Source organism: Macaca fascicularis, chromosome 5, assembly GCF_037993035.2.
Source record: "Macaca fascicularis isolate 582-1 chromosome 5, T2T-MFA8v1.1".
Classification (NCBI taxonomy): Eukaryota; Metazoa; Chordata; class Mammalia; order Primates; family Cercopithecidae; genus Macaca; species Macaca fascicularis.
Genome location: NC_088379.1, coordinates 96,241,471 through 96,269,451, shown reverse-complemented (window position 1 = coordinate 96,269,451; position 27,981 = coordinate 96,241,471). Strand labels below are relative to the sequence as shown.

General features: G+C 33.8%; 1 protein-coding gene across 7 annotated transcripts in view; it reads right to left on the bottom strand.

Annotated features, from left to right (window-relative positions):
- CCSER1 (coiled-coil serine rich protein 1) overlaps positions 1–27,981 on the bottom strand; it is a 1,444,871-nt gene that overhangs the window by 862,135 nt on the left and 554,755 nt on the right. For 5 of the 7 annotated variants that reach the window (XM_005555429.5, XM_045393365.2, XM_065545240.2 and 2 more), the window contains exon 7: positions 12,577–12,654. The exons of the other annotated variants lie outside the window; for them this stretch is intronic. In XM_005555429.5, coding sequence (XP_005555486.3) covers positions 12,577–12,654 — 78 coding nt within the window. The remainder of the gene's footprint in view (positions 1–12,576; positions 12,655–27,981) is intronic. 7 annotated transcript variants of the gene reach the window in all.

Here is a 27,981-nt window from a genome sequence, read left to right as displayed (position 1 = left end):
ACAGCTGTGGTGGCTATGGGTAGAGTCTCCTGCTTAGAAAAAGAGAGGAAGGAGTAAATGGGACTTTTTATTGCAGCTTGTACCAGCTCCACCATAGTGGGGAAGAGCACCAAACAAGCTCCTGGGGTCCTGGATTCCAGGCACTGGCTCCTTGATGGCATTTCTGGACCTGCCCTGGGCCAGATAGGAGCCCACTTCTCTGAAAGGAGAGACTCGGGACAAGCAACATTCACCATAAGCTGACGAAAGAGCACAGGGCCCTGAGTGAACAACAAGAGTAGCCAGGCATTGCTCACCCTGGGTCTGGGGTAGTGGTGGCTACAGGGAGAGAGAAAGTCAGTACCATGAACAGAAGAAAATGAGCCTGGCTGGATTCACCACGTGCTAATTGTAGGGCCCTTGGACTTGAGTGAACACAGGTGATAGCCAGGCATTGGTCACAGTGGGCCTTGGGAGGTCACAGTGGGCCTTGGGAAGACACAGTGCTGTGTTGGCTTTGGGTTGAACGCAGTTTGGTCCCAGTGAGGTGGCAACAGGGGTGCTTGTGTCGCCCTTCCCCCAGCTCTTGGCAACTCAAAATAGTGGGAGAGACTATGTTTGGGGGGAAGTGAGAGAAAATAACAAGAATCTCTGTATGTTAATACAAAAAAAATTTTCCTGACCCTAGCCAAGAACCAAGGCAGTACCCCTATGAGTCTGCAAGATGACAGCTTTACTGGGCGTGGGGTGCCCTCTAATGCAGATATGGCCACAGTAACCAAAGACATATCACAGCAGCAAAGTGCCTTTGAATACCTAGAAAGCCTTCCTAAGAAGGATGAGTTCAAAAACAAGCCCAGACTGCAAAGACTACAATAAATACCTAACTCTTCAATACCCAGACACCAGACACTGATGAATATCCACCATCAAGACCATTTAGGAAAACATGACCTCACAGAAGAAACTACATGTGGCACCAGTGGCCAATGCTGAAGAGAAAGAGAGATATGTGATCTTTCAAACAGAGAATTCAAAATAGTTATTTTGTGGAAACTCAATGAAATTCAAGCTAACAAATGGAAAGGAATCAATCTATCACATAAATTTAACAAATAGATGGAAATAATTTAAAAGAATCAAGCAGAAATTCTAGAGCTGAAAAATACAATTGAAATACTGAAAAACAGATCAGAGTCTCAGAAGAACTGATCAAGGAGAATAAAAAAGTAGTGAGCCTGAAGACAGGCTATTTGAAAATACACAATCAGGGGAGATAAAAAGTAAAATGAAGCACACCTGCAAAATCTAGAAAATAGCCTAAATGGGGCAAATCTAAGCATTATTGGCCTTAAAGAAGAGGTAGAGAGACAAACGAAGGTATGGACAATAACACAGTACTTCCTAAACCTAGACATAGATATAAATATTTAAGTACCTAAAATTTATAGAACACCAAGCAGGTTTAACCCAATGAAGACTATCTCAAGACATTTAATAACTAAACTAAAAAAGGACAAGGATAAAGAAAGGATCCCAAAAAGCAGCAAGAGAAAAGGGACAACATACATTGGAGCTCCTGTATGTCTGGCAGCAGGCTTTTTAGTGGAAACCTTACAGGCCAGGAAAGAATGGCATTACATATTTAAAGTGCTGAAGGAAAAAACCTTTATCATAGAATAGTATATCTGACAAAGATATCCTCAAACATAAAGGAGAAATAAAGATGTTCTCAGTCAAACAAAAGACAGAGATTTTGTTAAAACCAAACCTGTCCTACAAGAAATGCTAAAGAAAGAGAATTCTTCAATCTGAAAGAAAAGGATGTTAATGAGCAATAAGAAATCACCTGAAGTTACAAAACTCACTGGTAATAGTAAGTACACAGAAAAACACAGAATATCATAACACCATAACTATGGTATGTAAACTACTCATATCTTGGGTAGAAAAACTAAAAGATGAATGTAACAAAAATAACTAAAACAACTTTTCAAGACATAGTATAAAATATAAATAGACACAGTAAAAAGTTAAAAAGTTGGAGGATGAAGTTAAAGTGTAGGATTTTTAATAGTTTTCTCTGTACTTGTTTGTTCATGCAATCCATGTTGTCATTGCATTTTAAATCTATTGTTTAAAAAAATGGGTTATAAGTTGTTACTTGCAAGTCTCATGGTAACCTCATATCAAAAAACCCACAGCAGATAAAGAAAAATAAAAAGCAAGAAATCAGAACATACCACCAGAGAAAATTACCTTCACACAAAAGAAAACAGCAAGGGAGGAAAGAAGGAAAAAATAACCAGAAAACAAAATAGGAGTAAGTAGGAGTAAGTACTTACTTATTAATAACATTGTTTATGTTGTAAATGAATGTAAATGAAATAAACTCTCCAATTGAAAGTCATAGAGTAGCTGAATGGATAAAAAAAATGACCTAATAATCTGTTTCATACAAGAAATACACTTTACCTGTAAAAACAAATATAGACTGAAAATAAAGGGATGGAAAAATACATTCCTTGCAAATGCAAACAAGAGCAGGACTAGCTATACTTATATCAGAAAAAAGTAGATTTCAAGACAAAAAATATAGAAAGACACAAAGAAGGTCATTATATAATGATAAAGAGGTCAATTCAGCGAGAGGATACAACTGTAAGTATATACATACCCAATACAAGAGCACCCAGATTTATAAAGTAAATATTATTAGAGCTAAAGAGAGAGATTAACTCCAATACAATAATACTTGGGGACTTCAACATCCCACATTCAGCATTCGACAGATCATCCAGAAAGAAAATCAACAGAGAAACATTGGATTAATGACTTAAATCTAAGACCTAGCTATCAAAGTACTAAAAGAAAACACTGGGGAAACTCTCCAAGACCATGGACTAGACAAGGATTTCTTAATTAATACCCCTAAACCACAGTCAACCAAAGCAAAATTGGATGAGATCACATCAAGTTAAAAAGCTTTTGCACAACAAAGGAAACAATAAAGTGAAGACAAACTCACAGAATAGGAGAAAATGTCTGAAAACTATCCATTGAACAAGGAATTAACATCAGAATAAATCAGGAGCTCAAACAACTCTATAGGAAAAAAAAAAAAAATTAACAATGCAATTGAAAAATGGCCAAAATATCTGAATAGACATTTCTCTAAAGAATACATACAAATAGGAAACACATATATCAAATGGTGCTCAACATCACTAATCATCAGAGAAATGCAAATCAAAACTACAATGAGATATCATCTCATCCTTGTTAAAATGGTGTTTATCCAAAAGGCAGGCAAAATAACAAATGCTTGGGGGAGTGAAGAGAAGGGAACCTTCATACACTGTTGGTGGGAATGGAAATTTGTACAACTACTATGCAGTACAGCTTGGAGGTTCCTCACAAAACTAAAAATAGATGTACAGTTTGATCTATCAATCCCACAGCTAGATATATTCCCCAAAGAAGGGAAATTAGTATATTGAAGAGATATCTGCACTCCCATGTTTATTGTAGCACTATTCATAGCAGTCAAGATTAGTAAGTAATCCAAGTGACTATCAACAAATGAATGGATTAAGAAAATGTGATACATATACACAATGAATACTATTCAGCCATAAAAAAGAATTAGATGCTATCATTTGTAACAACATGGATGGAGCCTGAGGTCATTATGTTAAGTGAGATATGCCAAGGAAAGTAAGACAAATTATACATGTTCTTACTTATTTATGGGAGCTAAATATTATAATAATTAAACTGATGGAGATAGAGAACAAATTAATATACAGTGCTTAGAAAGGCCCACTTGCAAGATTAGCCACTGGTTGGTATATAAGAACTTGACTGACTGGTAACCAGAGTCCTACGTGCATATAAAGATTTCCATAAATGGTAAGATTGGCTCACTGTCCCTAAGTAGTTTGTACAAACAATATTTGTACAATATTGTTTACATTAAATACCTGATTGCTTCTGGGAGTTTAGAATATTGATATATACCTAGGTACAGGGTTCCTACATAATAAGCCCCCAGTAAAATCCTTTGGTGCTGAGTTGGCTAACAGCCTTTACTGGGCAGAAACATTATATACATGTCCTGTATTTACATTGCTGGTAGAGGAGAGTGTGATCTTTGTTGAATTCCGTGTCTTCTTACAAATCTCTGAATGTAGGGGTAGTCTTAGGGACCGTCAACACACCCTGGAACTGCTAAATCAATAGAAAGATGTGGAGGTGAAGCTGTGTATTTCTGGTCTAGTCCTAATTAGACTGTCATGTTTCCCTTTCTTTTCCTCTGGAACATGCACCCTAGGGGAAGCCAGATATCATAAAACAAGTCTAATTATCCAAAACCAGCATACTGTGAGAAAGCTCAAGCTAGTCCATGGAGAGGCTGAGGACAGAAAGAAGGAGGCAGAAGTAGAATAGAGCAGTGTGTGTGTGTGTGTGTGTGTGTGTGTGTGTGTGCGTGTGTGTGTGTGTGTGTGAGAGAGAGAGACAGAGAGAGAGAGAGAGAAATTCCAGTAGGTACAGTGTTTCCAGCCCAGCACCAGACTTGTGAATAAAGGAATTATCCTGGGAGTCTACCTCACTTGAGTCTTCAGACGACCTCATTCTCCACCTCAGTCTAACTGTACCCACTTTAAAACCCTACATAAGAACTGCCCAGATGAGTCCGGTCGACCTACAGAATCATAAACAACAACAATAAATTATTATTTTAGACTGACAGGTTTTGAGATGGTTTATTACTTGGAATTACATGAGTGTAACTATCATTTTGTATTACATTAATCAAAAGTAATTGCTTTAAATATACATAGTATAAATAATAGATCCCTCTTAAAATTTATTCCCATTAGAGAACCACAATGATGCCATGTTTACTTAAAATTATTTTTATAAAACACATTGATTCCTTAAATATATACCTATTGCATGGTTTTATATTCAAAATTCATCAGCTATCCCTCAAATAATTTTTTTGCCTGCTTATTTCTTCCCCTATATATTAATGAATCATATTTCTATACCATAATTATTGATTCATCAGCATCCATCCCAAATTATGTTTAGTTTTACCTACGTGCTTTCAGTTATCTGACAAATAAAATATATTACCAGAAATTAGTATTACTTGTAGGACTGAATATTAGCCCTTGCAAAACCAACATCATCTGCCATTTCACAATTACCGCCTCACTACTAACACAATTAAGCCAACCAAACAAATAAGATTTTACTAATCTCTGTATCATGCTATCTATTTATTTGTAACATCAGAAAGTTACCTAAACGGTAAAAATAGGAAAACATTAAAAAATTAGTATCACAAATTATCTTTGACTTTGTTCTTTTAGGATATTCTACATACAATATATTAACAAATTCTGCTGACCCAACATTCAAAATATACTCAATATTCAATCAATTCTTATCCCCTCAACTTTTACCACTCCAGTTTAAGCCATCATAATCTTTCAACTATAGAAGCCTTGAATTCCTTCTTCTACCATGTCCAGTAATGCCTGTATCTACACAGAAACCAAAGCAATAGTTTAACAATAGTCTGATTATGTCATTCTTTTTTTCGACAAACACTCCAATGGCTTTTCATCATATGTGAAATAAGATCTTAAGAATTTATCATGACATACTAGACCTTTTATGATAAGATTTCTCTGTGACCTAAACTCGTATTACCTGTCTCTTCATTTATTCTACTCGAAACACAGTATCTTCCATTCCTGAAAAGACCGAGTATTCTCTTGCTTTTGCAGTTGTTATTCTCAGGTTTCTTCCCATAAAAACATGAGTGCCTTTCTCCCTTTCTTTATTATGGTCTATACTAAAATGTTCCATAATCAAAGTGGCCTTCCTTGGCCATCCTTTTTGAAACACCAGCTCACTCCAGTGCCACTTTCTATCCTTCATATTCCGCTTTACTTTTCATCATAACATTTATCACATTACCTGACATTTTATATATATATGTTTGCTGGTTGTCTATTTCTTCTCCCAAGAACCCAAACACCATTAATGCAGGGATTTAGTCCGTGTTGTTGACATCAAAATACCAATGCCTTAGAGTATTACTAAGAACATGGTAGGTACTTGATAAATTGATTCATTAACAAATTCTTGAATGCATAGATGACTTAGTAAAAAATTATCAGAAATGCAGAAATATACCATAGTGGGCTCTTCCAGGGATATTTAAAAAAAGCGATTTCTAATACTAAGAGAGATCATTACATTCAATAAATGAAAAGGAACAATAAAACTCTCTCATACACACATAAAAATAAATCTATGCAGGATACACAACAGACGATGTTGTGAAGGTCATGCCAAAATTTGATCTCTTTTAGAGTCTCCAAATGTGTTCTTTTATATAATGATATATTTAGACAAAATAAATTGCAACTACTCACTATGTTGATTTTATAACATATAAACAAGTAAAACAGCAGCAGCGCTTTGTTCACAACGAGTGTTTCCCCAGTATTCTAAAGTGGTTAAATAACACTCCTTCACTGGAAGGTATGCTTTTAGGAGGTTACCAGGTTACGTTACCGTGGAGGTTTGGATAACAAAAGAAAAAATTGCTATGGTGTATTTCTGATAAAGAGATATCATATGTTCATTTTTTTTTTTTTTTTTTTTTTTTTTTGAGATGGAATCTCACTCTGTCGCCCAGGCTGGAGTGCAGTGGCGCGATCCGCGCCCACTGCAAGCTCCGCCTCCTGGGTTCACACAATTCTCCTGCCTCAGCCTCCCAAGGAACTGGGACTACAGGTGCCCGCCACCACGCCCGGCTAATTTTCTGAATTTTTAGTAGAGATGGGATTTCACCGTGTGAGCCAGGATGGTCTCGATCTCCTGATCTCCTGATCTCCTGATCCACCCGCTTCAGCCTCCCAAAGTGCTGGGATTACAGCCATGAGTGACCACGCCCGGCCAATATATATATATATGTTCTTATTGCTACAGAAACTATTATGTATTTTTTTCCAAGTAGTGTCCCATTATATTCACCAGTTTTCCCTCAAGACAAATTCATTATATCTACTCCTTCTCAAAATTAAGGAACATTTCCATTAATCATTTTTCGTAAGAGGAATCTGATATGTGAGCTCAACTGAATACTCAAGGGTATAAAATAAATAGCACGACTTGTAGAAATAAATGTTAAACTTGAATCTTCATCAAAGTAAATAATTTATGTTTAAAATATATTTCTTTCATATTTGAAAATAAGGTAGTAGGGGTTCAGTGGCAAAATTTCTGCCTTACATTATTTATAAGACTTTCTTGCATTGAACTTGGAGATCTTGCATACATAAAAATAATAATCAACACTTACATATGGGTTACTATGTGCTATTGTAGACACTTTGCATTTATTAACTTAACCTTATAAGAACGTAATTAAGAAGTAATTGCTGTTATTATTTATAAATAAGATATTTGGACACAAAATAACTGGCTCAAGGTCTCATATAGCTAGAAAGTGGCAAAACTGGGGTTCAATCATCCCAGGCAGTCTCCTAATTAGACTACATTGCTTCTAATGCCCCCAATTCTCTTTTCTGCTTTATTAAAAATAAACATTGCTTTAAAAATAGAAATAAGTGGTCATTACAGAAACTACAGAAATTTTTTCTTAAAACAGTATGATCCATCCAGAGTTGAAGATTGATAATTCTATATTTACTCCATCTTTTTTCTACACATTTTATTTTATACAATAGGGAGCAAACTGTGTGTTACTACATACTACTAATTCTTGAATCTAGGCTCTATGGTCACGTAAAGTTAAGCATCATTTTTATTGCTTAACATACCAGTATTTCATGGTAGAATACACGTTTTTAAATAATAGGGATAGGGTCTCCCTATGTTGCTAAGGTTGGGCTCAAATTTCTGAGCTTAAGCGAACCTCCTACCTCAACTTCCCCAAGTGCGGGAATTAGAGGGGTGAGCCATTACACCCAGCCTACCAAAAAAAAAAAAAAAAAAATTGAAACAATTTATTAATTTATTTCTCTGCTTCCTCCTTTCCATCCTCTGCTTAAGCAAAGTGGCTCTGTGCATATTAAACTTAGGTTTATGTCATGGCAGAAGAATCTTCAGACACAATTCTATTCCTAAAAAGTACAACAAAGAGTTTTTTCTTGTTCTTATTCTTGTTATTGCTTTTCCAGTGCATTTAAGGAGAGAAGGAACATCTCTGAGGGAAGCTTGGAGTTTCTTTAGACTAAAGAGTAATAACTAGGGATGAAGAAAAGAAGTCAGAGAACCTTGGATTTCATAAGAAGAGACCCAGGAAAGAAGCAAGTGCCACACTGTCAGTTCCTCGGGACTGTGGCCATACCTCGGAGAGGGTGGTGCCATTGTGCATTCTAGGTACTGTGACAATCCCACTAGGCATTCCAGGAATGCAAACATTCCAGGGAAGCAGTAGTCAATTGGCCAAGAAATGCACTGAATTACATTTGTTTGTTTTAAATTTTGATCAAGGATTGGTGAATGGAGGGTATTCCTCAATGCCTTTTTGCACTTTTGAAGCACAAAAGTCTTCAGAAGTCCAAAGAACAATAGAAGTGTTTTTTTTTTTTAATTTCCTGCTGAATTTATCACAGGATAAATGTAATACAGTACAGTAGGATAAGATGATTTCCTAACATATCTAATCAAAAAACATTAAGTAGGAAAAAAGACTAAAATGTAGCCACCATGCTTCATTAAAGTACAAATAAATTCAAAAACTGATGAACATGATTAGCAAGAAGAACATGGCTCATGATAAACTGTACTTTTATGGAGGGTCAGAAACAATGAGCCAGCTTTAACTTCAAGAGTGTTAGTTCCAGAAATGGATTCAGGCTGCTAATAACTGCATATGTACAAAAAAATTGAAAGAGTCATCCTACTAAAGAACAGTAAAATGTAGTGGTTTGAAGCCATCTTCGGTGTGGTGTATTTTACCACGGCTAACAAAGGGAGATGGCAGGCAGATGAGATGGGAAGTGATTCAATGTTTGCAAGAAATTAGGGAGAATGCCAGAGGGAAAAGATAGAAAAGGATAGAATGAGCACATTAAAATTAACGTCAATTTTGTTCAGGTTTACTCCTCAGAAAACTATAAAAAACTTATTGGCTAAGCAATCCGCTGTTTTTCATCACAGCAAAGTCTCGCTTTAATGATCTTGAACTTTTATGATTCTGTTGTTGATGTTTGATAACATTTTGTTCCTACCTAAGCAAAATTGGTTATCCTTTGGCTCTTCTATAATGATGTAGTGGCATGTGTCAGATCATATGTATGTACAGTTGATATAATGCTGAATATTCTATTAAAAAACAACAAAAACTAGAGGTTATAATTTGCCTTTTGTTTCCAAATAGATGCTCATAACAATAGTTTATAAAGGTAAAAGAATTTGACACTTCTTATAAAAGAAACTTTTTAGAACCAAGCATCCTAGAAACTCCTCAGTACCAAGAGGCTGCCCAGGAAATCTGGAGTTTATTATGTGTAGTATATGTGGAAGATTGTGAATTATACACTATCTTCTATGCAGGAATACAGTCAAATGCATTCATCACCTGGCATGAATATAGTAGGAATGGTGATGACTGTGGTGACCTGGAGTTCATGTGCTCTGTCTAGATGGAGAAAGCCTTCTCATCTCTTGTCAAGTAGTTCTATTTACAATGAGATACACAAAGTTTTCAGATTTTTCAATTGTTTAAGACAAAGTTGGATGAATTTTTGTGTGAAATGTCCTCAGTTTTGAAAGGATAGCCACACCAAACAAACCACTTTAGCAATGGTTTTTAAACAGTAAACACGAGTTTAGCAGGAACTGAACCATAGTGTGGGGGAATAGAGAAGTGGGTATGTATGTGGGGCTTAGACTATCTTTCAGTGCAGATCATTTTTATTTACTTGAAAGAATGGGCTCATATATTAACAAAGTTGAAAAATGCTGCCATATTGGAAAAAATAAACATTTGATTCCAACAAGACTGAATTACCATTTTAAATTTATGTATCTCTGAAGTTTAACCTACCTTGGGATAGTCCCTAGGATGCCATCTTGTTTTCTTCCATACTTAGTTTAATAGCTCTTACTATGGTACATTCTTAACAATAGCCAATTTCTCATCTAACATTCAAGAATAAAGGCATGGGTATTAGTGGGAAAGTATTCATTTTTTATAAAAAAAATTACCATTTGTCTTTATTTCAAACGATGTGGTTGAAATCAACTTAATCTGAATGTCTTTCTAAAGGTAATGCTTAAAGAAAAACATGCACCTTGATAAACATACCAGCCAAAACAACATATCTTCCTCCAACTGTTCTGAGTGCTTCCAAAACTGACCAAGAAAGTGGAGGAAATACCTTTCTTCTAGTAATCTAATTACTTCCCAGAAGAAAAAGGAAAGTCAAATACCTCAATCACCCACCAATATTAGAAGAAGTTTTGCTCTTCTAATATTAGGGTGGATTGTGATGGGGTTGAGTGCTGAAATCACCGTATCTTAGAAAAGTAAGTTAAGAGGTTAAGAGGATTAATCTAACACTAACATGAAATATCATGTCACATCCATGGGGAATAGGTGAAAAAGACAACCTTTTATTTTCTAGTTACCTAGCTATTCAAATATCATAATTTTAATAAAAGTTTTAGACATATGAATTATAATATCAGACTTTTTCAGAATATGGTTACAAGAAAACTTAAATGTCTTCTATGTGTTATATAATTCTCAACATATCCTTGAAATTACAATGCTTTATACTCTTAAGATTCTGTTCAAAATAGTTCTATATATTTTGTGCTTATATAACATTAAATGAGTATTGCATTACTCATTTACATAATGGCAATTTATAAACTAAAAATGAAAGCAGCAGAAAAAGTTTTAGTTCATAATTTTGAATTTTAAGTTTAGATACTTATAAACACTAGAGGGATAATTTTATAGGTAGTTAAATATTTTGAAAAGATATAGGCAATACTCCTTTCACAAAAGAAGTAAATTAAAAGTCACTATAAATATGTTGTCCATCAAAAGACAATATTATATATTATAAGAACTTGGAAGTTTTAATTTCCTTAGAACAATTTGCATTTACCCCAAAACTATTGATCTCTCAGAACCAGTTAGAGAAACTAACTAAAATAATTGTATTTATATTAGCTTTATGTCAGCAGATTCTGAAATATGTCTAACCTTTTATAACTTCTGTTAAAAAATACATTAATTTTCAAAGACTGTAATCATTGTCAATATATTAAAAAGAAAAAATGGTTTCTGGTGAAGTTTGGAGGATTCAACCAAAATCTTGTTACAGATATGCTTCTTTGGTAAATTTGTTCCACATACCATAAAATGGTAACATCAAACTTTGTGGTATTAGTATTATTTTCTCATTTATCTGTATAATAATAAAGAATGTTTCAATAAATAATGTAATCAGAATATCATTCCGTATTTAACAATTAGCAGGTATAGAAAGGGACTTCTAAAATATTTGACTCTCATTAAGCAAAAAAGGATCCATAACTAGAAAAGTAAATACTCTTATTTGAATTCATAGCCTTCTATAATTATCATTTCAACAAGACAGCAATACTCAGTATATGAAAATCCATGCCAGCAACTGTACTAGGTATAAGCAATATAAACTTGAATAAGATACAGTCCTTATATGAAAAATAAAAAAACATAATAATTGTATGTTAAAATACTACAATCATAAATGCAATAATCTTAAAATGTGCACCTGTCTTTAAACAAAACTATACTGAAATAAGTGCACTTAAGTACATCATCCCAACATTTTAAGTTTTTTCCTCAGGCTCTTGAGAATTGTTTTTATTTATAATAATACCAATAATATCTAAATACCCCAGTAAAAACATAAAATAGTTGATCTACAAGCTTTGGCTTAAATGGAAACATCTAATCTTAAGTGACAAAACAAGACTTCATATTTGTTATGTATATAGCCTCCCAAACTGAAAAAAAATGCCACCAGTCATACCACATACTTATTTTCATATTTACTTGAATATTTATTAAATACAATACGTTTGGTGGAATGATTCCATATTTCAACTCTTGATTTTGACTCTTATTTTAAAAGGATTATATCATTAATTATTGGTAACCTAGTATTGCTAATGAAAATTTAACCACTAGATGAGGGATGAATATTTCCTTCTACCCCTATGAATTATATTAATATAATTAATATAAACAAAATATGTAAAACCTCTAACTCATGTGAATCAACCTATTACAATAAAACCCCACCATTTACATGTAAGACAAACAATCGTCCCATAAAGCAGTAATTTTCATTCCAAACCTTTACCTTTAGTTAGCAATAGAATGACAATAGAACACACACACGAAAAAATGATTTTAAGATTTGAAATCAGGGCTTTGAAGATTAAAGCAGTTCACTTCACCATCTACACATAAACTATTTTAAACTATTTATTAATTATCCTAAAATTTTTATAAATAATGCTTTCTTGTTTATTTTTTACCTTGAAAGGCACTGGCTCTTCGGTAAGAGGACTAACAGGAAGTGATGTGGTACTGCTTGCTGGACTCATGTCCGTACTCTGCAAGGACAGTGAAATTGAATTAAATAAGGATTGTTTTGTAGTCATTTTGACTATTCATAATTTAGAAAAAATAATAAATAATTAAAATAAATAAATAAGTAAAATATGAATGTAAAAATACCAAATTTAATGTTGATTTAATCATAAGTATATAATAAATCATTCCTTATATAGAAACAATTATCTGGGAAATTAGTCAAATTATCACTCTCAATGTATATTTTAAGTGCATTTTATCAAACATGATGGCCATTTTTTGTGTTAGGGTGGTATTTATTATCATCATTGCTTAATTAATATTTAACCTTTTTTTAAATTAAACTGTAGCTGTAATAATTCATTATGTTGCTATTTCAATGTATTTCAGACTGATTTTCAGACATGTATTACAGTTTTTCTTCTATAAAGATCTAAATCATTGCAACCATTTTTTCATTATGTAAACCAATCTGCCACAATATACAATTACAAACTGAAAAAATATTAAATTTTTTAAATTCCTAAATTCATAGTCCCTGACATTTTACCTTTCTTTTATTCTGCTAAACAAAAATGTAAGAATAAAAGATTTACACAAATGTAAGAGAATGCCTGGATTATTGCTAATGGCTGTTTTTCTAGACTTTTAAAAATACAAAAATTAAAACTTACTTAATGTGAGATTAGGCTAAAAAAGAGATACCAGTTAGAAGTTCATCATTAATTTGCTTTTCTAAAAGCAAGAAAAAGATACTAATAGTAGGTAGCAACAGAAGTCATTTTATTATATTCTTAACACAGTCTCTCTGAGGGATTCTCCCATATGCAAATAAAACAAAAGAAAATAAAACATTGAAAAGAATATATACCTACATTTTCAGCTTGGTTTCTAAATATATGTGCAAACCCACAGAAATTTTGCAGTGAAGATTAAAACCAAAGAATGAATTCACCTCAAGTGAGATAAGGATATAAATAGACAAGTTTGACTCACTTAAGTTTCAGCAAAAGAACGCATTCAAAGCATAGGTGCTACCACAGTTACTTATTCTTAGAAACTTTCTATTCAAAGATTATTTTCAATTCACTGTATTCGTATGCACAATAAACTGGACATATTTTACATATCCATTAAGTTGGGACTACTTATGACTCCCTAGTCCAGAAACCAAGGATAAGAACTATAAACACAGGAACCAAGATATTCAGCATAATGTTAATTTAACACATACCACACCTATTTTGGAAATTGATATAAGGCAGTGCATTGAGTAAAAACGTCTAAAGAGGGAAATTAGGTAAAAATTGGACAATAATTTACTAAAGGAAGTAGGAAAATACATGCACCAGATAATTGAGGTGAGTTAGTTACTGACTTTAATTTCAAAATTTTTCCGGAGTTCTACACCATTTATTTGATCAAAACCAGGAAATATTATGAATTGCTGACTCTCGCTCTCTGATTATATGACATAATAGAGAAACAAGGCTGGTCTTGCTAACTAATTACCGCAGGATGTTAACATAAGACATGAATGAAGCTTTATGCTGAAAAACACGGAAAAAAGACTCTTGAGCTACTTCTCTTAAAGTTGGATTTCTCACAAGAATTTAAGCAAGGGACAGGACACAGTTCATTCATAGTTGAATTATCTGATATTTACCTGTAGTATAGACAGCCTGCATAGCTTACTAAAGTATCATACCCTCAAAAATTATATATTTAGGAGACATAGATGACATTCATTTGTAGAAATTGAAAAGCCTGGATCACAGTCTTTCCAATGAAGGTTTAATTTTCATAAGAACATGAGTGCAAAGTCAAGGTTCATGGTAAACTTCTTTAAAGGTTGAGGTTTCCCACAACTTTCCAGACATTAATGTATAATTCAAAGGATAGTAAAAAGCAGACTCCAAATTTTACGTTATGTAACACTGATTCTTTGAATGTCATTCTAAGAGAAAATTGTGTTCTAGCTATAATTTTCAAATCAATCTTAAAGTGTGACACCTTAATTCTACTGTTCTGAGGACATATTGAGATAAATATTTTAAAAAAACAAATCCATCTCATATGACAACATCTGATAAACTGTACTTAGTTATCAAGTTGAGAAATACATAAAGTATTTTCACGCTTATCCTACTGTTTTCCCATTTGCTTTTCAGTGATCTGTAATTTAGGTGTCATTCCAATTTGCTTATTCTTTTAGATAAAATACTATTGTAAACCTTTTGAAGATAAGTCTTATCCATATTTCATATTTTAATCCATTTACTCTTCCATTCAATAACAGCAATAATGATACAATTTAATATCTAAATGAAATACTTAAGTTACATTTGATGTTTTAAAAGCTGATGATTTTGTTAATCCACAACTTTCTTCAAAAAATGTTCTGTCAGAATTATGGCTTCATCTGCTTTTGATAGATTCCAAATATATCAATATAAGTAACTATATATATATATCCATATATGTAACCACCACCAATATCAGATGCAGAACATTTTCGTCACCTCAAAATGTTCCCTCATGGGCCTCTGTATTCAACTATCCCCATCCCTGCTCCCAGGAAAAATGGTGTGCTTTCTGTTACTAGTCTACTTTGGGCTGCTCTAGAATTTCATATAAATAGAAGTGTATAGAAGTGAATTCTTTTGGGTCTGGCTTATTTCACTCAGCAAAATGATTCTGAAATTCATTATGTTATATTGGTGCATATTTCAGTAGTCTATTATTTCAAAATTTTGTGTAGTATTTCATGATGGACAGAAATTTGCTTATCCACTCACTTACTGATGGGATTTGTGTTGCTTCCTGTTTGGGGCTCTAATGAAAAAAACATGCTGAATATTCATATATATATCTTTTTTTGGACATGTGTTTTAATTTATCTTTAGTAAATACTTGACAATGATATATCTGGGTCTTCTGGCAAATTTATATCCTGTATTATGTAAATTTTATAAGAAACTGACAACTGTTTTCCAAAAGGATTGTAATATTTTGCACTTCCACTTGCACTGTGTCTTGGAAACATTGGTGTATCAGTCTTTTTTAAAAAATTAGGCATTTTATGGGTGCGCAGTGGAAGCTCATTGTGGTTTTAACTTTCTCTTCCATGGGTTACTAATGATGTTAAGCATCATTTCATGTGCTCATTAACTATAAGCATATCTCATTTGCAAAGAGTATTAAAATATTTTGCCAATTTTTATCACTGGATTATTGGATACAAATCCTCTGTCATATATGTTTATTACAAATATTTTTACACAGTTTGTGGCTTACCTTTTTATTTTCTTAACCATATATTCAAAAGGGCCAAAGTTTTCTAAACTATTTGTTTTTTTTTTTTGTTTTGTTTTTTTTTTTTTAAGCTTGCTTTTTGTGGTGTGTGCTTTTGGTGTTTTACCTAAGAAATATTGGCCTATCAATCACATTCTCAAGGATTCTCTCTTATGTTTTCTTCTACTAATCTTTCACTTCAATACATATGGGCAAAAGATAGCAGGATCAGAGATTTATTCTTTGAAGATGCTTTTCCAGTTTCTTGGTATAAAATAAACATTAAATAATCCTTATACTACATGTGTTCTAGCACAAGATTTTCATAGGTTAATTTGAATTTTAACAAGTAATCTCAGATATTTTAACCACTCTTTCTCATTATATGAAAGTCTTATATTTACTCATGTCTTCACTATCATTATAATAAACTTAAAAAATGGATTTATTATCTGTAGGGAGGGTAAGAACGCTTTGCTATAGTACTGAAATGTTTAAAGTAATATTCAAGACTCTCATCAGAGTGGGTTATTATGAAACTTCCCAGGAAGATAATTAGGAGAAGGAGAGAAGTGAAGTATTTAGTTGGGAAGGAGAATAGAAATACCAAGAGAAACAATGTTTCTATTACCTCAGAGACTGGTTCTCTTACCATTGGACTCATCTTTGGCCCTGAGCAAAAAGAATGAGCAAGCAAACATTAAACAAACAAACAAACAAAAAATCTATTTTAAATAAAATCCCAAGAGACAGATGGGAAATACTACCCTTTGCTTCAGAAATTTCAATGGAATAAACTATGATCTAAGCACACAAAGGTTTCTGCAAAACACCATGCCACCTTATCATATTCAAATCTGCAATACGGCATTGGTGAAGAGCAGATATCCACAGGCTAAATGAAAATGACACCATACTAAAGGAAAACAACAGCAGGAGGAAGACTAGAACTTCTCTTAGCTCCTATGTGATAGCTCCTTAAAACATACATGAATAACCAAGGACAATTTATCAATAAATTGGAAAAAGCAGATAAGTGATCTCATTGAAATCTTCAAACTCACCTATCTTTGTACTAACTTAAAGTCAATTAATAGAAGTCATTGTTGATGAGAAAAAATAAGTATACAAAGTTTATTAACAACAACCACAATAAAACCCAAGTGAAAAGTAAGACTTGCAAATCCTAAGAGTTGGTCTACCTCAAAATAAATAATGTGCATGAAAGAAAATATTTTTTGTTACACTAATAGCAACTTTTTTTCTCAAGTTAAATTCAGACAAAAATTTGGGAAAATGGTATATCATCTGTTACTATAAACAATGATTTAAATGTTTAGTTTGAAAATGTGATCATGCTCAATGGACACTGCTTAATTGATATTGGGCAAAGTACATAGTTGAGAGCTTTGAAACTCAATATTCTGTCACTAAAAAAGCAGAGAAACTGAAGAATAAGAGGCACTATTAATAATCAGAAAATAAAGTTGACATTTTGAGTGTTACATCTTCTCATAACTGCTACTATTATACTTACTATTGATAAATACAATAGTGTACTCGTTTTAATAGCATTGGGAAACACAGTATTCTCTTCTTTATTTTGATGTGAAGAAAGGAAGAACTCTCAATTAATTAAAAAACCATTTGTCATTTGGTACTATCAATGTTCTGTGCATACAATTTCCAAGTCAGCCGTGTGTATCTAACAATATAAAATTTAAAATTTAAATTCATTTTTGAAATATAGTTAACTGATTCATAAGTTAGGGAGTTAATTTTTAATCCATGAAAATGAGATAATCTTTTATAAGTATTATAAATATTTTATTGTATAAGCCTTATTATGTTTTTCTTCTGATTTGGAGGAAAATGTGTTAATTTTATTGAATAAAATATCCTTACTAACACCCAGTGCCTAGATCTTGTTTTTTTTTCTAAAAAAGAAACCAGGGCTCCTAGGAGAAATGGCTGATTCCAAGTCCAGGATGGGACAAGAAATGCACAAGATGCACAAGATGATTCTGGAGCATCCTTTTGTACCATAAAGCAAGGAAGTACTCAAAAAACAAAAGAACAGGGGTATGCTAAAGAGACAAAGAACAAAGAAGTCAACACGAAAGAGCTTCCAAATGCCAAATCTGGAACAATTCGAATAACAACATAAATAACATACTACAAAGTATAACTAAAAGTATTAAAACAATGAGCAAATAAATCGGGAGAAGAGACACATTTTTTCAGAAAAATTCCAAATCAGCAAATGAGAGACGAGACAAATCTTTTTTTCAGAAGAATTCCAAATAATTCATTTAGATAGTTCTCTTCAAGAGATGAAACTTAACACCCTATTCCCACCCTCAAGCTGCACTGAATGACTTTCTTCCAAAGTGTAATGTGTGAAAAAAGGAAAACGTAACTTCACAGTGGAGAAACCCAGCACACGCTACCTCAGCCAAGTGATCATGTAGACAGCATGAACGTTGTATAATGTGAAGAGAGGGATCCTTCACATCTATGGTCTTCTACCCTCAAACCAATGGCTACAGTCTAATCATGAGAAAAATATCAGACAAATCTAAATTGAGAAATGTTCTGCAAAACCCTAATCAGTGTTTAACAAGAAAAGTGTGAGAAACTTTCACAGCAAAGACATGGCGAACAACAATAATAAAGCAGTGGTCCTCAACCTTTTTGGCATGAGGGACCGTTTTCATGGAAAACAATTTTCCACAAAGTGGGAGAGGGATGATTTAGGGATGATTCAAGTACATTACATTTATTATGCACTTTATTTCTATTATTATTACATTGTAACATATCATGAAATAATTATACAACTCACCATAATGTAGAATCAGTAGGAGCCCTGATCTTGTTTTCCTGCAACTAGATGTCCCATCTTGAGAGGGATGGGAGAATGTGACACATCATCAGGCATTAGAATCTCATAAGGAGCATTCAAACCTTGCATGCGTAGTTCACAATAGGGTTAGCGCTCCTAAGGGACTCTAATGCTGCAGCTGATCTGAAAGGCAGGTGGAGCTCATTTGGTAATGCCAATGATGCGGAGCAGCTGTAAGTACAGCTGAAGCTTAGCTCACTTGCCCTCCGCTCACCTCCTGCAGTACAACTCCTGGCCACGGATTCGTGGCCAGGAAGTTGGGGAGCCCTGTAATAAAGTATCCTGAATGTGACTCGGGAATAACAAAAAGGACATTAAGGAAAACTGTTGAAACCCAAATACATTGACCAGTTGAGTTAATAGTAATGTACCAATAATGTTTTTTTTTAAGTTGTGAGAAATGTACTCTGCCAAGGTTGGATGATAACAATAGGAGAAACTCAGGAGTTTATGGGACTCATCTGTACTGTCTCTGCATATTTTCTGTAAATATAAAACCATTCCCCAATTAGAAGTTTATTTTAAAAATTCTTCATTAGCAATATAACCAGGCTATTCATTGTTGTAATACGTAATAGTCATTTACTCATAGCCTCTGAGTTTTTATCAGGGCTTTTAAAACTTTCATCAAAATAAATTTTGACAGAACATTTTATTGAGATGCAAAATCTCTCCATCAGAGAACCTTTAATCTTCTGTTAAGTTCTCCCAGAAAAGCTGATGTTAAATTGTTTTGCATACTTTCATGTTCCATATGGGAATGCTGAAGGAAAGCTTCAGCCATATAAAATGATCTATTTGTTTGGGTACTGTTAAGGTGCTTGGTAGAGTGAATTTGCATTATTAATATTTACTGAATGCTGTAATTCCATAGTACAGATCCATTAATTATGCCTCCCCTGAAAGCATGATTAATGGATCTGTCCTACAGGATTAAAGTTTATTGATAAGGATTTCTTGAAGTGAAACATGATCAATTGGGCTGAAATCTTCTGAGTACACAAAAAGATTTAAGGGTAAGTGAAATATTTTAATTTTTTAAAGCCATTAGGGTAAATTCTATAATGATTTTCTAGACCTAATAAAATTAAATTTTCCCCTTTTAAATGTGTTAACTAATTTGAGGATGTATTCTCATAGTTGTAAATTTACACAGAAAATATATACATATGGTTTAGTATATTGCTGCTTTAATAATCAATGGTGTTATTACTGATAAAGCATATAATTTTTATTTCTATAGTGTAAATGGGCTATTTTTCTTAAAAATATCTTTCTTTTTTAAGACATGTCAATTTTCTGTGAAAATTCAGTCGTTTAGTCATTCAGCCATTCAACAAGTATTCAGTACACATTAAAATTCCCTGCTCTTAGACTTTAAGTTTTGCTATGATTGTTCCCATTGGCAAGACCTGGTTAGGCTTGCTGTTGGCCCAAGAACTTAGTAAGAAAGGGAATATAGAGTATCTAATTGTGACACAGAAAAACATCTCATATATATATACACACACACACACACATACATATTAGTAGGTAGATTTTCAGTCTCTAATGTGTGTCCTTCACTAGTTATACCTGCAAAAGGCAAGAAGCCAAGAGGCCTGGACTCCTCCAATCCAGGGTGCTGACAGGCACAATTACAGGCATTCTTCTCAGAGGAACAAGGCTGATTCCACTTACTTCATTCTCTAAGTGGTGCATATTCCATGCCTTAGTGTTTGTTGTTTTAGCAGTAAACCAAAACAAGAGCAATAGGAAATTGAGTTTAGTCTCTAAATCTGGACTAGCCCATTGTACTTTAGTCTGGTTCAACAACCTTTTCTATTCCGGTTACATCTTTTACTGGTCTTGTTTTCTCCAAATGAAAATGCAAGCTTTTTTTTCTTTATAATATGTTCTTAGAGTTTATAGCTGCTGTTTTTGACTTCCTGGCATCCAGTTAATTTCACTGCGTTAACATTTTGGGTTTCCTTTGGGGAGTGATTTCTCCTAAACTTTCAATCCATTTGCTTTGAATGCTGCTGGTCCAAAACCCTTAAAATAGATGTGAGCATATAATCAAGGCCTCATCAACCTTTCTTGCCAGTCACAAAATGGCACAGAAGCCACATTATTTAAATAGAGCTCAAATCTGGGAATTGTGGAATTTTGAAAAGGAGATGTTCTCATTCAGCTAATATGCCTGAGGTCATAAGAATGTGTTTCTGTCTGAACTGACTGAAGTTACCAAGTAGATGGAACATCCTTAGGAGCAAATCCAACACTGAGTCAATCTAGGGAATGGAGAGAAATACACTAAGTCCCAAGGGAGTCTTTGGTATCTTGATAATCCAGTTCTACGTGGCCAAAACGTTTTCACAAAACAGTATGTCTAATATGTAAGCATTATGTCTCATATAGTCATATGTTGCTTAATGATGAAGAGAAATTCTAAGAAATACGTCATTAGATGCTTTTATCATTGTACAAACGTTATAGAGTGTACGTATAAAAACCTAGATAGCTTAGTCTACTACACATCTAGGCAATATGGTTTAGTGTATTGCTCTTAGGCTTCAAATCTGTACAGCATATTACTGTACTGAATATTGTAGGCAACTGAAACACAACGGTATTTGTGTATCTAACCATATCTAAACATAGAAAAGGTATAGTAAAAATACAGTATTATAATTATACAGCACATAACTGTATGGGAATAAGCCCTATGATTGAGAAGTTGCAAGTTATAAAATCTAAAATTTAGAATTGGCTGACAAAAGTAGACAGACACTTTATTCTAGACTGGGAAGTTAACACTATATAATAGCAAGTTAATTTATTACTTTCTACATTTACGGAGCTTAGATTATACATTTTTGAATTGGGGACATCATAAGACTTGATCACAAAAATGCCTGGATATAAAAGTATTTACTACTTTTTAAAAAATTTAGTACATATTTTAAATTTAATTTGGATAACATATTCACATAGTCCAAAATTCAAAAGTACAACACATTTTTCCAGAAAACATGTATTTCTTTTACCACTAGTGACCAGCCATCCAGAGGCCACCAATTTTAGCAATGTATTATATAACCTTCTACAGATGTTATATGGATAAAAATAGAAAACTATACACAAATATTTATATATAGTTATTGATTTTTTTCTTTATACATATAGGGTAATATATATATTATTCTTAAACTTGCTGTTTTACCATATATTTATGTATAATGGGTTCCCCTACTATTGGTTATGACTGTATATCAATACTATATGGTATTACATTTTATGGCTATATTATAATGTAGTTAACTAGTGTTAAATTCTCTTTTGCATTACAAACAGAGCTGAAGTGAATAATCCTATATAGTATGCAAATTTACCTATAAGATATATTTTGAGATGTGAAATTACTGAGCTGAAAGATACATTCAAATGCAATTTTGAATAATATTACCAAATTGTCCTGCATAGAGATTCTACCAGTATACACATCCACATAAGGCTTAAGAGTGAATATTTTCCCATTGCCTCACTATGTATTCTCTACTTGATAAGGCTTTTAGTACAGATCCAAAGGTAAACAAAAGCTCTGGTTCACCCTTCTGAAATCACAGAGAGGCCAGAAAGTAGCTTTTTAAATTCTCTTTCCTCCTGGTATTAATAATCTAAGACAGTTGGGAGATATAATATCCTAAGAGATGATTGTCTCAGTGTTACCTTTGCTCTTAGCTCTACTCTGATCTTGTGACACAATTCCAGTTACTAATCTCTTACTTTAGTGTTTAGTCACTAACTGAAAGCTAAATCAAAGCTGTGACCAAACCCTAGAATACCCCAAATTAATAGGCTATGGCAAAGCAATAACCTGGCTCATTCCTTCAGAGTGAATCTCACAGAAGAAATTAGAAATTGGTTCTTAGTTTGGAAGGTTCAGAAATTAAACTATATCAATTCACATAGGGACGAGTAGGTTTTGCGGGGATGATTCAAAACTAAATGAATAATGAACTGTATTTTGTCAGATATTGGCCAACATATTAACTAATAATGGAAACTAAACTTGGCATAAGAGTTATTGGTAATCTATTTAAGTTCTTCGCTTTTGGTGAACAGAACCACTTAGAAACCACACTACAAACCTAAAGGTTCTCTGTTGCATATAAAGTAGGAAACAATAACTGGATGATCTCAAAGAATGCTTACATCAAGTTATGGTAAATATATAAACAAATACAAATCATTTAGAATCAGGGCACTTTCTCATTTGAACAGTGTACAGCATTACCACAATGACGACATTCATACTAGCTAATTTATTCACAAAAAAATCTACTATTAAAAATACAATTATTTCATGCCAGATACACTGCAATGTAATTGAGAAGACGAATACCTACTCTTATTAGTAATATTTTTAAAACCCAGCTTATTTTTACTGATAGTGGTATTGGTTACCTTAACAAAAACTAAGCTTATTGGTTTTAACTTGCTCTCGTTTGCTTCAATTTTAGAAAACTGCAGTTTCTAACTTTATATCAAAATTCCAGGAGTTCATATATTTATCTCAACCTTTAAGTCCTTGTAGCATTTCCCCAAGGTGCTATATAGATACTTGGAGGCTGAGTCCCTACTTTAACTCACAATTTTTCCCAGGGAAATAAATTCTGTCTCTGACCCTTTATCTCTGCAGTGGAATCTGAACCAACTGTGGCAAGGCCTCTTTATGTTTTGGTCTATGACTTGAATCTTCATATCCCTCAGTTCATTTACCTTATTAAACATTCCTGGTATGTTCAGCAGTGTCCAACCAGTCAGAATTGTGTTCTAGTTTTATTAATGACATTTAACTGACAGTCTTGAGAACCTATAACAAACAAGATACTATAATTTGTGCTTAATAAAAAAATAATCTCTGCCTCCAATTACCTTAAGTTCATTAGGGAAGACAAGCAAGTATTAAAAGTACAAACTAGAAAAAGGAATAAACAAATACATAGATAGAAAAAGAACAAAATTCCCACTATTCAAAGATAATCACAAATAAAATATATATTTTTAGATATTTAAAAATAGATATTTAAAGATTTGAAAGGAAAAGATCCAAGATGGCCAAATAGAAGCAGCTGCGGTCCATGGCACTCACAGAGAGGAATGAAAAGGGGCAAGTGAATGCAACGCTTTCAACTGAAATATCCAGATTCTCACACTGGGACTGAAAGAGACTTAGAAGGACTTAGAGAGAAATGTCTGATGGAGCTGAAAAACACAACACGAGAACTTTACAATGCAATCACAGGTAGCAGAATAGATCAAGCGGAGGAAGGAATTTCAGAGCTTGAAGACTGTCTTTTTGAAATAAGACAGGAAGACACAAAGAAAGAAAAAAGAATGAAATTAGATGAACAAAACCTTCAAGAGATATGAGATTATGTAAAGAGACTGAACCTACGACTGACTGGGGTACCTGAAAAAGATGGGGAGAATGGAATGAAGCTGGAAAGCATACTCCAGGATATCATCCAGAAGAAATTCCCCAACCAAGCAAGACAGGCCAACATTCAAATTCAGAAAATGCAGAAAACACCAGTAAGATACTCCACAAGAAGTTCAACCCCAAGACACATAGTCATCAGACTCTCTAAGATTGAAATGAAACAAAACAAAGCACACAAACAAACAAAAAAATAGGTTAAGGGCAGTCAGAGAGAAAGGCCAGTTCACCTGGAAAGGGAAGCCCATCAGACTAAAAGTGGACCTCTCCGTGGAAAGCCTACAAGCCAGAAGAGAGTGGGGGCCAATATTCAACATTCTTAAGGAAAAAATTTCCAACATACAATTTTATGTCTGGCCAAACTAAGCTTCATAAGTAAAAGAGAAATAAGATTCTTTTCAAATAAACAAATGCTTAGGGAATTCATCACTACTAGGCCTGCTTTGCAAGAGCTCCTAAAGGAAGCACATGATATGGAAGGGAAAAACATTACCAGCCACTACAAAAACACACTGAAGTACACAGACCAGTGACACTAGGAAGCTACCACATAAACAACTCTGCAAAATAACCAGCTAGCATCATTATGACAGGATCAAATTCACACATAACAGTATTAACCTTGAATGTAAATAGGCTAAATGTCCCAATTAAAAGACACAGAATGGCAAGCTAGATAAAGAAACAAGAACCATCAGTGTGCTGTCTTCAAGAGGTCCATCTCACGTGCAAAGACAAACATAGGCTCAAAATAAAGAGATGGAGGAAAATTTACCAAGCAAATGGAAAAAAGAAAAAAGCAGGGGTTGCAATCCTACTATCTGACAAAACAGAATTTAAACTAACAATGATTAAAAAAAAAAAAAAAAAAAAAAAGACGAAGGACATTACATAATGGTAAAGAGTTCAATTCAACAAGAAGTGCTAACTATCCTAAATATATATATACACTCAATACAGGAGCACCCAGATTCATAAAGCAAATTCCTAGAGACCTACAAAAAGACTTCAACTCCCACACAATAAGAGTGGGAGACTTTAACACCCCAATGACAATATTAGGCAGATTGCGGCCGGGTGCAGTGGCTCAAGCTTGTAATTTCAGCACTTTGGGAGGCCGAGACGGGCGGATCATGAGGTCAGGAAATGGAGACCATCCTGGCTAACACGGAGAAACCCCGTCTCTACTAAAAAATAAAAAAAAACAAAAACAAAAAACAAAAAAAAACAACTAGCCGGGCGAGGTGGCGGGCGCCTGTAGTCCCAGCTACTCGGGAGGCTGAGGCAGGAGAATGGCGTGAACCCGGGAGGCGGAGCTTGCAGTGAGCTGAGATCCGGCCACTGCACTCCAGCCTGGGCGACAGAGCGAGACTCCGTCTCAAAAAAAAAAAAAAAAAATTAGGCAGATCACTGAGACAGGAAATTAACAAAGATATCCAGAACCTGAACTCAGCTCCAGATTAAGTGGACCTGACAGATATCTACAGAACTCTCCACTCCAAAACAACAGAGTATACATTCTTCTCATTGTCACATGATGCATACTCTAAAATTGATCACAAAATTAGAAGTAAAACACTCCTCAGCAAATGCAAAAGATTTTAAATCATAAAAAAAATCTCTTGAACCACAGCCCAAACTAGAAATCAAAGCTAAGAAATTCACTGAAAATTATACAACTACATTAAAATTCAGAAACTTGCTCCTTAATGACTGTTGAGTAAATAATAAAATTAAGGAAGAAATCAAGAAGTCATTTCAAATGAATGAGAACAAAGATACAGCATACCAGAATCTCTGGGACACAGCTAAGGCAGTGTTAAGAAGGAAATGTGTAACCCTAAATGCCCACATCAAAGTTATAAATGAGTTAACAACATAATATCACAAGTAAAAGAACTAGAGAACCAAGAGCAAACAAATATCAAAACTAGCGGAAGACAAGAAATAACCAAAATCAGAGCTGCACTGAAGCAGACTGAGACACAACAAACACTTCAAAAAATCAACAAATCCAAGAGCTGTTTTTCTTTTTTTGAAAAAAATTAATAGCATAGATAGACCCCTAGCTAGACTAATGAAGAAAAGAGATAAGATTCAAATATTCACAGTCAGAAACGATGGGGATATTACCACTGACCCGACAGAAATACAACAAAAGCCCAGGACCAGACAGATTCACAGCTGAATACTACCAGAGGTACAAAGAAAAGCTGGTACCATTTCTATTGAAACTATTCCAAAAAATTAAAAAGAAGGGACTACTTCTCCCTAGTTCACTCTATGAGGCCAGCATCATCCCCAAACCTGGCAGAGATACAACAACAACAGAAAAACTTCAGGCCAGCATACTTGATGAAAATCAATGCAAAGATCCTCAATAAAATACTGACCAAAACAAACAAACAAAAAAATCCAGTAGGACATCAAAACGTTTATCCACCATGATCAAGTGGCTGCATCCTTGGGATGCATGGTTGGTTCAAAATAAGCAAATCAGTAATTGTCATTCGACACATAAACAGAACTAAAGTGAGAGCTGCATGATTATCTCAACAGGTTCAGAAAAGGCCTTCAATAAAATTCAACACCTCTTCATGTTAAAAACTCTCAATAAACTAAGCATTGAATGACCATACCTCAAAATAATAAAAGCCACATATGACAAATCCACAGCCAATATCATACTAAATGGCAAAAGCTAAAAGCATTCCTCTTGAAAACTGGCACAAGACAAGGATACCCTCTCTCACAGCTCCTATTCAACATAGTATTGGAAGTTCTGGCCAGGACAATCAGGCAAGAGAAAGATATAAAGGGTATTCAAGTAGGAATACAGGAGTCAAATTATCTTTGCTTAAAGATAGCATGATCCTATATCTAGAAAACCCAACCATATCAGCACTAAAGCTTCTTAAGCTAATACACAATTTCAGCAAAGTCTCAGGATACAAAATCAATGTGCAAAAATCACTAGCATTCCTGTATACTAACAACAGGCAAGCAGGGAGCCAAATCATGAATGAATTCACATTCACAATTGCTACAAAAAGAATAAAATTCCTAGGAATACAGCTAACAAGGGAAGTGAAGGATCTCTTCAAGGAGAACTACAAATCACTGTTCAAAGAAATCAGAGAGGACACAAAGAAATGGATAAACCTTTCATGCTCATGGATAAGAAGAATCAATATCACCTAAATGACCATACTTCTCAAAGTAGTTTATAGATTCAATGCTATTCCCATTAAACCACCATTAACATAATTTGCAGAACAAGAAAAAAAAAAAAAAAAAAACAGTTGAAAATTCCAATGGAACCAAAAAAGCGTAAATAGCCAAGACAATCCTAAGCAAAAAGAGCAAAGCTGAAGGCATCATGCTACCTGACTTTAAATTATACTATAAGGCTACAGTAACCAAATCAGCATGGTACTGGTACAAGATCTGAAACATAGACCAATGAAGCAGAAGAGAGAACTCAAAAATAAGATCACACATGTACAACTATCTGATCTTCGACAAACCTGACAAAAACAAATAATGGGGAAAGGACTCCCTATTTAGCAGACGGTGCTGGGAGAACTGGCTAGCCATATGCAGAAAACTGAAACTGAACCCCTTCCTTACACTGTATATAAAAATTAACTCAAGAGGAATTAA